General features: G+C 38.8%; 1 protein-coding gene across 4 annotated transcripts in view; it reads left to right on the top strand.

Annotated features, from left to right (window-relative positions):
- The window catches only part of THRB (thyroid hormone receptor beta), a 448,771-nt gene that overhangs the window by 424,969 nt on the left and 8,249 nt on the right, over positions 1-15,553 (top strand). For all 4 annotated transcript variants that reach the window (XM_073568345.1, XM_073568354.1, XM_073568358.1 and 1 more), the window contains 4 exons: positions 2,141-2,288; positions 7,465-7,670; positions 12,347-12,493; positions 13,051-13,309. In XM_073568345.1, coding sequence (XP_073424446.1) covers positions 2,141-2,288; positions 7,465-7,670; positions 12,347-12,493; positions 13,051-13,309 — 760 coding nt within the window. The remainder of the gene's footprint in view (positions 1-2,140; positions 2,289-7,464; positions 7,671-12,346; positions 12,494-13,050; positions 13,310-15,553) is intronic.

Genomic DNA, 15,553 nt, shown 5'->3' with positions numbered 1-15,553 from the left:
CTCTTATTGTGTATATAGGATCTTTCAAATTTTTATGACACTGTTATGTGTCTACCGGAATACCTACAGGCTTGTAATGACATTTTCAGGTACAACAGACTTATTGCACAAACCTGATTCATGCGTTCTGTTTCATTGATCTGCACAGGGTTGTTTTTGCAGCATGTGCATTGATTTCTGCAGGTTCCCTGCAAATGAATGGGAAGTTTTTGCCAGCGTGTTAACATATCAAGTCCCCTAATTTGTCACAGAGAGATCACATGAGAGCGAACAATGTGCCTTAATTGATTGCAGTATAAATATATCTATATTTCCAAGACATTAAATATCTATTAAAGTAAAATTCAAGGGCTATTGCCATCTTAGAAATGTCAGCATATCAACAGGTGCAGGCCCCACCACTGTGGCCTGATGTATTTCGTGATTGAGGGTCTGAGTTTGGCTTTTATCCAAAGTCATGTGATAAGGCACGTTAAAGGGCCGACATTGACTTTTAGGATTGCTACCTCCAAGAGGTGGCAATAGAGTTCTAGTCCTCGTCCTCTCTGAAGAGACTATTTTCATATTTACCAGAGGAGCATTGCAGCTTTAAGGGCTCATTCCCACTTGCAAGAGACTCGCACGTTTGAAAACTTGGCACTGCCACCGGTACTCGGACCGGAGCTTGCGGCTACATGTATTTCTATGCAGCCGCATGCTCCGGTCCAATTGCCGGCGGCAGTGCCAGGTTTTCATGCGAGACTAGTACGAGAATCGTGCGAGTCTCTTGCAAGTGAGTATGAGCCCTCAGTCTCCTCATCTTGGCATGCTTAACATGCCACTCTCCGCAAGGAGAATTGATACTTCTTGGATCCCGAGAAAGAGGGTCCAAACTCAGGTCTTGTGGACAGTGTGAATGGAAAAGTCGTTTGTATGCACTGCTCTCTGTGAACATAGGCGTAATTCCCAATCTATTAGATATTTATGGACTATCCTTCAATCATTAAAAACGTTAAACAATATGTATATCGGTCTAGTGAAAGAATCCTAAAAAGTGACATTTCTGCAAGAAGAAATTATAATTTTCCATTTTTGAGATGGGAGCAATATGCAAACAGTGTTTCCCAGATGTTTAGTGATGGGTGGTGTTCTCTGAAGTTGGCAAACCCCCTTTTTTTTTTTTAAAAGTGAGTCTTTCCCCGCTCTTTTACTGACACTTGTAAGTTCTGAATAAGAATCAGAGAAAAAAGGAGCTATCGTTTGCAAATTGAACATTGTGGCAACAACGGTGAGCCGTTCCTCATATCTTTGGTACAACCCTATGTATCTCAGGAGCTCACCAGGCAGGTGCCATGTTGAGGAATCTTGTAGACTGCAAACCCTCAGGGACAGGGTCCTCTCTCTTTTTGTACCAGTCGGTCACTTGTATTGTTTCATGATTATTTTAAGTGTTTTTCACCATTCTTACTAGTGATGAATGAACGTGCTCAGATAACATCTTATCTGAGCATGCTTAGCGTTATCCAGGCATCTGAACGTGCTCGTATATTATGTTCCGAGTCCCCGCGGCTGCATGATTTGAGGCTGTGGTATACAGCAGTGCCATGTAGCGAACCTTGTCCAAGATATGTGTGATGCAACCAAATGTATTTTATTACATTTTTATACCCTATTAGCAGTTATATTTCTAAGCTTAAAGGGGCTCTCTGGTGAAAACCAGTTATCAGTGGTTCACAAGATAGGTGATAATTTGTTAATCAGTGGAAATCCGTCGGCTGGGTCCTGCACTCATCAGCAGAACTAGGGAACTCTTACCCCTGTTAGAAAGGAGCGGCAATACGCATGCTCCATTGATTGCCTATTGGACTGAAGTGGCAGTCGGGTGTTCGACCTGGCGCGCCATTTTGTAATGGAAATAGAAGCTCCCCATCGGAGATAAAAATTCCTCCATCTGCTGAGCGGTGCAGGTCCCAGCGATGGAACAAGCACCGATCTGCAAGTTATCAGTCATCTAGCAGATAGGTGATAACTTGTTTTCACTAGACAATCCCTTTAAGGATGTTTTAAGAGCACCAAAGTGACCTACTTCTCTCATACTTATATAATAATGGCACAATAAGGATAATCTATGCATTGTAATGGTGAATTTTGTGATCTATAGGGCTTTTTCAGAAGAACTATTCAGAAGAACCTTCACCCCAGTTATTCATGTAAATATGAAGGAAAATGTGTGATAGACAAAGTAACGAGAAATCAGTGCCAAGAATGTCGCTTCAAAAAGTGCATCGCCGTTGGCATGGCAACAGATCGTAAGTATCTGAAGCGAGATGTTTGTGGCTCATTCGCTCTTCCATACTGAATACTGTCCAATAAAGTCCCTAAAACAACAATGTGAATCACGTCATACACCAGGATCACATGCAGTATATTTTTGGCTTGACAGAAGCTGATATGTCAGTACGGCTTTTGTGTTAGCTATAATTTTATATGGCACAGCACTAAAAGCAACAAATTAGACAATCACCGCACTGTGCTCCGGCCTTTACTGAAAATGTAAAAAAAAAGACGGTATCTGCATTTTATCTAAAGCAAGGCTGTGCCGATGAATGGCTCTATTTTGTAATCTGAAATTAAAGCATTTCACTAAATAATAAACGGGTGAATTATCAGCCGTGACCCCGCTCTGCCAGTGAGAACGGCACTGTCCCGAGGAACCATTCTTTCCCAGTTTCCTGGAATACTGTACTGATGAATTGCCCGCTATTTGGTAGGACTGCATTCACCATATTGTGCACATTTATTATTAAGCTCAAACCATATTCTATCTCAAATTACTGTCATTTTCCATCTTTTGGTTTTATCTTAGCGGCTCCATATGCCCTTCATTGGCAGAACCTGGAGCTTGTTAATGTTCCCCAGCCCTTTCTTTCCAGTATAATGTGATTTATACTCAAAAGTCAGGTCTGCAAATGTAAAATGTAAGGTTACGACCCCCACATAGTGGCCACAGGTCAGTCGTGCAAGCCACCATAGTTCTCAAGATTATTGCTAAAGGGGTTATCAGGACTATTTAATTTTTTTTTTACTATGGGTCTAAGAACTAAGTAATGGCTAACTACCTGACTGTTGTGCCCGGCCCTGATCTCTGCCAGTTCAGAGAGGTCACAGAACGCTCCTGCAGCGATTCTGTGGATTTCGGTGACGTCACGTTGGCGCAGAAGTGGCTCCTCTTTCACTCTGTTCTGTTGACGGAATGTGACTGCTGAAGTCATGCTGATTGACAGCCGCCTCCTCGCTGCTTAACTGTCGTCAGCCGTTTGTAATTGAGCATGATGTCTGCAGTCACGGCCTGTTGACATAACAGCCCAGGAAAAGAAGAGCTGTTCTGTTGATGTCGAACAGCTAAATTGCCTGCAAGAGCAGCTGAGGCGGCATCGGGGAGAACAGGCAGGTATATTAGCAGCTTCCTTCCTGATTGCTTTTAGGTGCATAGTCAAAAATGTAATGGACAACCCCTGTAAACCTGTAAAACTGTGGTTTTTAACAATTAATAATTAATTTTTAATTATTAATTTGAAAATCAGACGTGCCACCTGATGCAATCTTTTTACTGTAGTCACTGTGGTATGCATACAGCAAACTGCAGAGAGCATGCATGGAGACAAACAGGTTCCTTCAGCTTTGTGTTACGAATTCATAGGCACCTAGGCCCCCACTCATCTCATATTTTTTTTGTCTTGATAAATTGCAACGGATTGAAACATGCTTATTTTTGGCCCTTTTGTACCTTTTCAGAGTAAAAGTCACATAATCCTTTCAACATGTATTAAAATGTTGTAGATTAACGTCGGCTGAACCTGCTGATATCGACAGGTTCGATCGACAGTTGAATGTGTATGGGGGCCCACAATTCTTTCCTGACAGATGATGTCAAAGGAGATAAGTATCCAGCATGTCCAATGCTGGGCTGATGATTCTTTTGTTTTCTCATAGAGAACACAGGAGTGCTTGAAACCATCATTTGTCCCTCAGCTATCTAAATAGTATGGGGGGCTTTAGAATTCAACTGTTCAAACAAAAAAAAATTGTACTCCACTGGGGGACTGGATTACAACTGCACCAAAATTTTGCCACATTTCTAAAATATTGTAGGTAAAGAATTAGGCTAAAACATCTGCGTAACCAAAACCTCGACCCTATAGCCAAACAAGAGATTTTCCAAAACCAAGTAAAGGTAACATAAAAAAAGACTTTAGTGACTTTAAAGGTAATCTGTCTGCAGAATTTCACCCCTCAAACTACTTATTTACCCATATAGCCCTTTTAGATACAAGTCCAACAATACCTTTACATGGCCAGTCCGTTCCTCGTTACTGAGAAATCAGCATTTGAATTGATATGCAATGAGGTTGAAGAACAATTTGTAGGTCTGAAGCTTCTGTTACTCCAGCTCTACTCCCCGCCCAACACTGACTCCTCCTGCTTGACTGATGGCTTCTTTACCTGAACTCTCACAGGGTAGAGGCTGTCAGAAAAGCAGGAGTAGGCAGCACTGAACGGGGAATAGAGCTGGAGTGACAGAGGCATCAGATCTACAAATAGGACTTCAGACTCATTTGCATAATAATTCAAATGCTTATTTCTCATTATTGGAGGAATGGACTGGCCATGTAATGGTGTTACTATACTTGTGTTTCAAAGAGCTACACGCACATACAAATAGTTTAGGAGAGAGAGGGAAGAAAATCCTGCTGACTGATTCACACAAAATAAAATTTTTTTAATTGAAATTATTTTTTAAAAATCCTTTTGTGTCTATTGTGTCCAGTTATTGCTTTTACACACTTGTTATACTGTCACTTATATTATTTTGGGGCTCATAGTGACCTACATTTATGAGCAAAAATGGTGTGCGCCAAATATTTGGTTTACTTACTTCAACTTCACCTCTCCATATTTATTAAATATTTCACCATAATGTTAAATTTGGCACAAATGCATGTTTGTAATCATGATAGCCCACTTCCCAATGTTAGATAGGAGCAAGATCGCCGTGTGTCAAATGTAGCCCACTAATTTACAATGTTGTGCCTTTTTATGCATATTAAAAATGGTTGTAGCATAAATGTATTTGTTACACACCTTTTTATGGTAGCAATGAGCTGTCTAGACTATGAAACCTTTTTGCAACTTTTATATACAAATGCAATCATGAATAAACCATACTTCACGCTAAATAGTAAAAGGAGTTGTCCAGCCTAAAATGGAAAGAAGCAGCTTCTCCCCGCCAGGACTGAACATATCAGGGGAACGTTCTGAGAGGGAGTCAATAAAACACCAACGGAAATATTTAAAAAAGAAAAGTTTTTTTCAATTATTCCAATTGCAATTTGGTAGTTTTTGTGCAAAGGTAATAGTTAGTCATAGGACAAGCGCTTTAAAGTGCAGATAATACAACCCCTGGCAAAAATTATGGAATCACCGGCCTTGCAGGATGTTCATTCAGTTGTTTAATTTTGTAGAAAAAAAGCAGATCACAGACATGGCACAAAACTAAAGTCAATGCAAATGGCAACTTTCTGGCTTTAAGAAACACTAAAAGAAATCAAGAACAAAAAATGTGGTAGCCAGTAATGGTTACTTTTTTAAACCAAGCATAGGGGAAAAATTATGGAGTCACTCAATTCTGTGGGAAAAAAATTATGGAATCATGAAAAACAAACCAACAAAAAAACACTCCAACACATCACTAGTATTTTGTTGCACCACCTCTGGCTTTTATAACAGCTTGCAGTCTCTGACGCATGGACTTAATGAGTGTCAAACAGTACTCTTCATCAATCTGACTCCAACTTTCTCTGATTGCTGCTGCCAGATCAGCTTTGCAGGTTGGAGCCTCGTCATGGTCCATTTTCTTCAACTTCCACCAAAGATTTTCAATTGGATTGAGATCCGGACTATTTGCAGGCCATGACATTGACCTTATGTGTCTTTTTTCAAGGAATGTTTACACAGTTTTTGCTCTATGGCAGGATGCATTATCATCTTGAAAAATGATTTCATCATCCCCAAATATCCTTTCAATTGATGGGATAAGAAAAGTTTCCAAAATATCAACATAAACTTGTGCATTTACTGAAGATGTAATGACAGCCATATCCCCAGTGCCTTTACCTGACATGCAGCCCCATATCATCAATGACTGTGGAAATTTGCATGTTCTCTTCAGGCAGTCATCTTTATAAATCTCATTGGAACAGCACCAAACAAAAGTTCCAGCATCATCACCTTGCCCAATGCAGATTCGCGATTCATCACTGAATATGACTTTCATCCAGTCATCCACAGTCCACAATTGCTTTTCCTTAGCCCATTGTAACCTTGTTTTTTTCTGTTTAGGTGTTAATGATGGCTTTTGTTTAGCTTTTCTGTATGTAAATCCCATTTCCTTTAGACAGTTTCTTACATTTCGGTCAAAGACGTTGACTCCAGTTTCCTCCCATTCGTTCCTCATTTATTTTGTTGTGCATTTCCTGTTTTGGAGACATATTGCTTTAAGTTTCCGGTCTTGACGCTTTGATGTCTTCCTTGGTCTACCAGTATGTTTGCCTTTAACAACCTTCCCATGTTGTTTGTATTTGGTCCAGATTTTAGACACAGCTGACTGTGAACAACCAACATCTTTTGCAACATTGTGTGATGATTTATTGTCTTTTAAGAGTTTGATAATCCTCTCCTTTGTTTCAATTGACATCTCTCATGTTGGAGCCATGATTCATGTCAGTCCACTTGGTGCAACAGCTCTCCAAGGTGTGATCACTCCTTTTTAGATGCAGACTAACAAGCAGATCTAATTTGATGCAGGTGTTAGTTTTGGGAATGAAAATTTATAGGGTGATTCCATAATTTTTTCCCTCAGAATTGAGTGATTCCATAATTTTTCCCCTCTGCTTGGTCTAAAAAAGTAACCATTACTGTCTACCACATTTTTTGTTCTTGATTTCTTTTAGTGTTTCTTAAAGCCAGAAAGTTGCCATTTGAATTGACTTTAGTTTTGTGTCATGTCTGTGATCTGCTTTTTTTCCACAAAATTAAACAACTGAATGAACATCCTCCAAGGCCGGAGATTCCATAATTTTTGCCAGGGGTTGTATACTTGAAACTGAAGTATAATGTGGTATGAATGATTTTGTGTTGTTTCCCGTTCTGCATTTATTGATACTGGTTATATCTTGTATAAATGCATAGTACAAGGTCATTTTACCAGATTAAAAGTTACTGTTGAATTACATCCAGATGTATTTTCGGGTGATATTTATTTAGCGTGACCCACGTAGTCAGCTTAAAGTAAAGCTTATGTTTGCTAAACACTGATGTTCCATCTCACCTTCCTGCCACTCATCCTCGGAACGATGATCCATATAGCGTCAAACATTAAAAATAGCTTCAGGATACTTATTGATATGTATGTTCATTCTTTTTAAGTGGTTTTGGATGACAGCAAGCGTTTGGCGAAAAGAAAGCTAATAGAAGAAAACAGAGAAAAGAGGCGCAAGGATGAACTGCAGAAAACATTGGTACAGAGGCCTGAACCAACAGCAGAAGAGTGGGAGCTCATTCAGGTGGTCACTGAAGCTCATGTGGCCACCAATGCACAGGGAAGTCACTGGAAACAGAAGAGAAAATTTCTGGTAAGTAAAAATGTCATATTGGCAGGTGCTGGTGATTTACTGAGCCCCAGGGCAAGTGCTTGGGATTTACTGAGCCCCAGGGTAGGTGCACGCAGCTGTTTATATTGGGTGAGTGCTATTTGCAGTTTTAACCAATCTTATTCTGTGTTTCTGTGCATATCACCTATTTTTTCCTTGAACTGAGTGGTCCGAAGTAAAAAACGGTGACATGCCAATTTTCTTCTGATCGTCAGATCAAAATTGGCTATGAAAGTCTATGGGTCCAATGAAAACATCAAACCACCTTCAAATGACCCTCCGAGCGCGGTCCGGTATACACTGACCAACAGAATGGAGAAGGTGGAGTAACGTTTTTTTTCTCTCCATCTCCAAAAAAACCTGATTCCATTCTGTTCCAGCTCTGATCAGAGTCTGATCAGCATAATTGGATCGATTTTCTCGGATGGAGTGAAAACAGTTGGTGCACCTGCCCTTAATACAGAGAGCATGGCACATGGCTGGTTGACGTACTTGCTGTAGTATGACATTTTAGGGAATTGTGTACTGCTGGCGGAAGCCAACACAGTGGAGAGCAATAAATGTACATGAAGGTAAATATGTCAAATAGAAAATTAAATTAATAATGTATATTAGCTGTAGATTACATAACTCAAAATTCACCTACATGTATATGAAAATGAGGGTCGTCAGCACCAAAGTAATAATTAATCCTTATTAATTGTTACTTGTTTACTGTTAACGATATCTATAACTTTGTATGTAACCCCCCTTCTCATGTACAGCACCATGGAATTAATGGCGCTATATAAATAAAAAATAATTATTAGACATTATATAAAAATATGATATTAAAAAATAGACCGCAGAGAATGATGAAAACGACATCCACGGGGACCAGTGGTGGAGCATCAAAAGATAAATCATACATTATATAAATGGTGGTAGTATTGTATTGAAAAAAGTAATATAATAAAAGGAATATATAGGTATGCACTTAAGTACCGTAAGTGGATAATACCTCAATATAATGCCAATATGTATTAGATATGAATAAGTAAAATAATAATGATGATGATTGATAATAACAATTTAGTGTATATAATAAAATATATGCCAAACTAACATATAATAGATAAATAAGTAAAGTGCATATGCAATAGATAAATAGATAGATAGATAGATAGATAGATAGATAGATAGATAGATAGAGTTGAAACCAGAAGTTTACATATACTATAAAAAGACACATATGCATGTTTTTCTCAGTATCTGACATGAAATCAGAATAAACCTTTCCTGTTTTAGGTCAATTAGGATTACCATAATTATTAATATTTGCCAAATGCCAGAATAATGAGAGAGAGAATGTTTAAGGCATTTGTATTACTTACTACAAAGTCAAAAGTTTACAGTTGTACTAAAAATTTACTTACCATGGCAGAATTTTTGCTTTTTTGGCCTTTTTTCAGAGAATATGGATGATAACACTAAAACTTTTTCTCCACTCGTGGTTAGTGGTTGGGTGAAGCCATTTATTGTCAAACTAATGTGTTTTCTCTTTTTGAATCATAATGACAACCCAAAACATCCAAATGACCCTGATCAAAAGTTTACATACCCTGGTGATTTTGGCCTCAAAGCAAAAATTCTGCCGGGGAATGTAAACTTTTGAGCACAACTGTACATACACTAAGATTAGTATGCCTTTAAATAATTCTGGACTGCCTATATGATGATGTCATGTGTTTGGAAGCTTCTAATAGTTGGTTTTTTTTTTGCAACATCTGAGTTAATTAGAGACACACCTGTGGATGTACTTTAATGCACACCTGAAACACATTCCTTCTTTGTGTAGCATCATGGAAAATTCTTAAGAAATAAGTCAAGATATCAGGAAGAGAATTGTGGACTTTCATAAGTCTGGCTCATCCTTGGGTACAATTTCAAGATACCTGAAGGTTCCTCATTCATCTGTGCAAACAATTGTACGCAAGTACAAACAAGATAGGAATGTCCAGCCATCATACCGCTCAAGAAGGAGACGGGTTCTGTGTCCCAGAGATGAACGTGCGTTGGTCCAATATGTGCATATCAACCCAAGGACAAATGCAAAAGACCTTGTGAAGATGATGGCGGAAGCTGGTAAGATTGTGTCATTATCCACAGTAATGTATAAACATGGGCTGAAAGGCCACTCTGCCAGGAAGAAGCCATTACTCCAAAAGAAACATAGAAAAGCCAAATTAATGTGTGCAAAGGATTTAATTTTTGGAGACATGTCCTGAGGTTTGATGAAACTAAAATTGAACTTTTTGGGCACAACGTCCATCGTTATGTTTGGAGGAAAAAGTGAGAAGCTTGGAAACCTAAGAACACCATCCCAACTGTTAAGCACGGGGGTGGCAGCATCATGTTGTGGGGTTGTTTTGCTGCAGGAGGGACTGGTGCACTTAACAAAATAGATGGCATCATGAGAAAACATTATGTGGCAGTACTGGAGCAACATCTCAAGACATCAGCCAGGAAGTTAAAGTTTGGGTGGAAACGGGTCTTCCAAATGTACAATGACCTGAAGCACACTGCCAGAATGGTAGCAAAGTGGCTTAAGGATAACAAAGTCAATGTTTTGGAGCGGCCATCACAAAGCCCTAATCTCAATACTTTTGAAAATTTATGGGCAAAGCTGAAGAGACCGGTGCGAGCAAGGCATAAATCTGGATCAGTTACACCAGTTTTGTCAAGTGAAATGGGCCCAAATTCTGAACTATTGTGAGAAGCTTGTGGAAGGATTTCCAAAACGTTTGACCCAAGTCATTCAGTTTAACGCAAAGGTACCAAATACTAATAAAATGTGTGCATATACCCTAAAGAAAATAAATAAGTAAAAAAGCAAGTGCATTAAATAATTAACATAGGGTACTTAGTAAACACTGTTTTTGATTTAAAAAAAAAGCATAAAGCTGTCCCACCGCGACAAGGTGTACTCAAATTGGGACAGTACCTACACGCTCTAATGTTGAAACCTACCCAGTGTGAATTTTGGCAGAGAGTCACCAGGTCCCGACCGGACGCCCAGCTTTGGAGGGACTAAAAAAAACTGATCTGGAGTATGACTTGGATAACATGCATGATGTAAAACATGTTCACACTTGCCATGGAAACAAACAAAACCAAAGAAAAGACAATGTGGGCATATACCCTAATGAAAATAAATAAGTAAAAAAGCAAGTGCATTAAATAATTAACATAGGGTACTTAGTAAACACTGTTTTTGATTAAAAAAAAAGTACAAAGCTGTCCCACCAAGACAAGGTATACCCAAATTATGACAGTACCTGCACTCTCTAATGTTAAAACCTACCCAGTGTGAATTGTGGCAGAGTCACCGGGTCCAGGTTTTGTTTGTTTCCATGGCCAGTGTGAACATGCTTTTACATCATGCATGTTATCCAAGTCATATTCCGGCTCAGTTTTTTATTTTACTAATGAAATGTATGTAAACTTTTGACTTTGCATGAAGTAATAAAAATGCCTTAAAACATTCTCTCTCTCTCATTATTCTGTCATTTGGCAAATAGTAATAATTTTAATAATCCTAATTGACCTAAAACAGGAAAGCTTTATTCTGATTTCATTGAGAAATTGGAAACGGTCTTAGGAGCGCAGGAAAGAGACTCAGACAAGAGATGGGTTTAAACCTCAACGCGTTTCGACGGAGGATCCGTCTTCATCAGGTGGAAGTCTCTTTCCTGTGCTCCTAAGACCGTTTCCATTTTCTCATTGCTCCTATCCTCCATTGGAGGTTTTCGGCTGGAGCTGCGGTGGAGACCTGACATCCTTGTCTGCCCCTGGGTTGCTTCCTAAGCGCTCCTCTATGACCGCTTATCACTGACTCTTATTCTGATTTCATGTCAGATATTGAGGAAAACTTGCATACATGTTTTCTTATATAGTGCATGTAAACTTCTGGTTTTATCTGTAGATGATAGATAGACAGACAGATAGATAGATAGACAGATAGATAGATAGATAGATAGATAGATAGATAGATTAACTAATTAATGGAACTTTGCTTCATTAGAAAGCTGTTGTCTCTGCACTGACTTCTGGATAGGAGGCTAGCGAATCTATTGTCTTCCAGGATCCCCAGTACGGCTTTTAATTAGCCGATCTGATAAGACGTCATCTGTACGACACACCGCAATGATGATAACCAAAAGTCGCACTGATAATTCCTTAAAGTAAGAGATTTGTAAACTTCCCGTCTATTGGCCAGAGACTACTGACATGATCAATAAACCAAAGCCTAATTCTAATTAGCCAAAGTGCATTAATAGTATCACAAAGGATGGAGAAACTTATTTCTTAGGTGTATCAAGTAAAGAAAAATAAAGTACATGGGCTGCATAACATATGTGAAAGAGCACAATGCTAATAAATAATAGGCAGAAACACCACAGGTGGTAATGAAAAGTCCGCAGCAGGAATAACTCCGGTCACTGTGATGGCGTCGGTGCATATGAGCTCCATTTTTATATCCATGTACTACTGAAGGAATTAAACACTTTCATCATTCTTGTGTTTCCCACAATTTGTATGCCTGATTTTCAGATGATATATCCTTTATGTGTTTGTTATAGTATATGATGTATTCATTATGTTGTGTTTCCCACCAGCCAGAAGATATTGGACAGGCTCCTTTAGTTAATGCTCCAGAGGGTGGAAAAGTGGACTTAGAAGCCTTCAGTCAGTTTACAAAAATAATCACCCCAGCAATTACAAGAGTGGTGGATTTTGCCAAAAAATTACCTATGTTTTGTGAGGTGAGTATTTTTATCTCAAGCAGATACAGTATCATGGTAGGCAAGAGTTATAGAGTATGGGCAGAAAATAATCATGAGCCACAGAGGGCACAAGTAGTCAACATTAATCATTCTGTCCCATAGACAATAAATGGAGCGTAGGTCAATTATAGAAAAGAGAGGAAGACCAATGTGTCAGCTGTCTCATGTCAGATGCATAAATTATGACTTTTTATGCATATTAAAAATGGTTACAACTTAAATTTAATTGTTCCATCAGGTTTTTCAAGGCCTGATTCTTGAGTCCTTTTTGGGCTCTTAGAGGAAAGATGGATGAATAACTTTTGATTCTGGATATATATATGTTTGGAGACACAGCCTATTACTCAGGTGGATGGTGGGCTAATTAAAAAAGTTCCTTATATTGTCTAGGACCATGCAACAAGGTTATTGGGTTGGTTTTGCAGTTCCATAGGTGGAGAGAAATGTAAGTGGGGGCAGTAAAGAAATATCACCCTTTCCTTTAGGATGAAATGTATTTTAATATAGTTTGACTTATAGATTATTCTAATTTCCAGCTGCCATGCGAAGACCAGATCATCCTCCTCAAAGGTTGCTGCATGGAGATCATGTCACTCCGAGCTGCAGTGAGATATGACCCAGAAAGTGAGACATTAACACTGAATGGGGAAATGGCAGTCACAAGAGGACAGCTGAAAAATGGAGGACTAGGGGTGGTATCTGATGCCATCTTTGATTTAGGCGTTTCGTTGTCCTCATTCAGTCTCGATGATACCGAAGTCGCCTTGTTGCAGGCTGTGCTGCTTATGTCATCAGGTGGGGGCTATTATATTTATCCTTTAAGGTATTATCTTTTACATTATAATATACTGCATGCTGTAAATGATCCTTGTCATCTCCAAGCACATAGAGGACCAAAAAAAAATATATATTTTTGATCGTGTCACCATTTTCTGAGACCCGTAACGTTTTCATTTTTTAGACGATAGAGCTGTGTGAGGGCATGTTTTTCATGGGGCAAATTGATTTTTTTTATTGATGCTATATTGAAATGACAGTTTCATTTCTTCTTTTTGCATATTATTGCAGCATTGTGGGACCAAAAAGTCGATATTTTGGTGTTTCAAATTTTTTTTTGTGTCCTGTGTTTACCAGTTGGATTCATTAATTTTATATTTCAGTAGATTGGACTTTTCTGAATGCGGTGATAACAAATATGTATATATTTTATAATATCTATTTTTAGTGGGCGAAAAGGAGTGATTTTAACTTTTATGGGGTTTTTTTTACATTTTTCCATTTTTTTTTTACTTTTTTCTATATTTGTTAGTCCCCTTATGGGACTTGAACTTGCAATCATCTAATCGCTTGTAGTGTATACAGCAATACTTTAATATTGCTGGATATACACCGTGTGCAGAATTATTAGACAAGTTGTATTTGAAAGGATTCTTTTTTATTGTTGAATAACAACTATGTTCTCAATCAACCCAAAAGACTCATAGATATCAAAGCTTAATATTTTTGGAAGTTGGAGTGGGTTTTTTTTTTAGATTTGGCCATCTTAGGAGGATATCTGTTTGTGCAGGTAACGATTACTGTGCAGAATTATTAGGCAACTTAATAAAAACCAAATATATACCCATCTCACTTGTTTATTTTCACCAGGTAAACCAATAGAGCAACACAAAATTTAGAAATAAACATTTCTGACATTCAAAAACAAAACAATAAAAAAATAAGTGACCAATATAGCTACCTTTCTTTACGATGACACTCAAAAGCCTTCCATCCATAGATTCTATCAGTTGCTTGATCTATTTACGAACAACATTGCGTGTAGCAGCCACCACAGACTCCCAAACACTGTTCGGAGAGGTGTACTGTTTTCTCTCCCTGTAGATCTCACATTTTATGAGGGACCACAGGTTCTCTATGGGGTTCAGATCAGGTGAACAAGGGGGCCATGTCATTATTCTTTCTTCTTTTAGACCTTTACTGGCCAGCCACGTTGTGGAGTATTTGGATGCATGTGATGGAGCATTGTCCTGCATGAAAATCATGTTTTTCTTCAACGATACCGACTTCTTCCTGTACCACTGCTTGAAGAAGGTGTCTTCCAGAAACTGCCAGTAGGTCTGGAAGTAGAGCTTCACGCCATCCTCAACCCAAAAAGGTCCCACAAGTTCATCTTTGATGATACCAGCCCATACCAGTACCCCACCTCCACCTTGCTGGCGTCTGAGCCGGAGTGGAGCTCTCTACCCTTTACTGATCCAGCCTCGGGCCCATCCATCAGGCCAATCAAGAGTCGCTCTCATTTCAGTCCATAAAACCTTAGAAAAATCAGTCTTAAGATATTTCTTGGCCCAGTGTTGACTTTTTATCTTATGTTTCTTGTTGAAAGGTGGTCATTTTTCAGCCTTCCTTACCTTGGCCATGTCCCTGAGTGGGGCACACCTTGTGCTTTTTGATACTCCAGTAACGTTGCAGCTCTGAAATATGTCAAAACTGGTGGCAAATGGCATCTTGGCAGCTTCACGCTTGATTTTCCTCAATTCATGGGCAGTTATTTTGCGCCTTTTTTTATCAACACGCTTCTTGCAACCCTGTTGGATATTTGCCATGAAACGCTTGATTGTTCAGTGATCACGCTTCAAAAGTTTGGTAATTTCAAGACTGCTGCATCCCTCTGCAAGACATCTCACAATTTCTGACTTTTCAGAGTCTCTCTTCTGACCCATTTTGCCAAAGGAAAGGAAGTTGCCTAATAATTAAGCACACCTTTTATAGGGTTTTGATGTCATTAGACCACATTACAGAGATGCAAATCACCTGATTTACATAATTGGCAGTTGGCTTTCAAGCCTATACAGCTTGGAGTAGGACAACATGTATAAAAAGAATGATGTAATCAAAATACTCATTTGTGTAATAATTCTGCACCCAGTGTAATCAAAATAACGGTCTACTTTGAAGATTGAACATAGGCTTCAGGTCTTCAACAGACCCCTGACATTGACAAGATGGCCAGTGGGCACATTGAATGACACCCCCATG

This window comes from Dendrobates tinctorius, unplaced genomic scaffold (genome assembly GCF_039654945.1).
Source record: "Dendrobates tinctorius isolate UK_male_01 unplaced genomic scaffold, ASM3965494v1 ptg000005l, whole genome shotgun sequence".
NCBI lineage: Eukaryota > Metazoa > Chordata > Amphibia > Anura > Dendrobatidae > Dendrobates > Dendrobates tinctorius.
The sequence above is the reverse complement of the archived record's forward strand: the minus strand, read 5'-3'. Positions and strand labels throughout refer to the sequence as shown.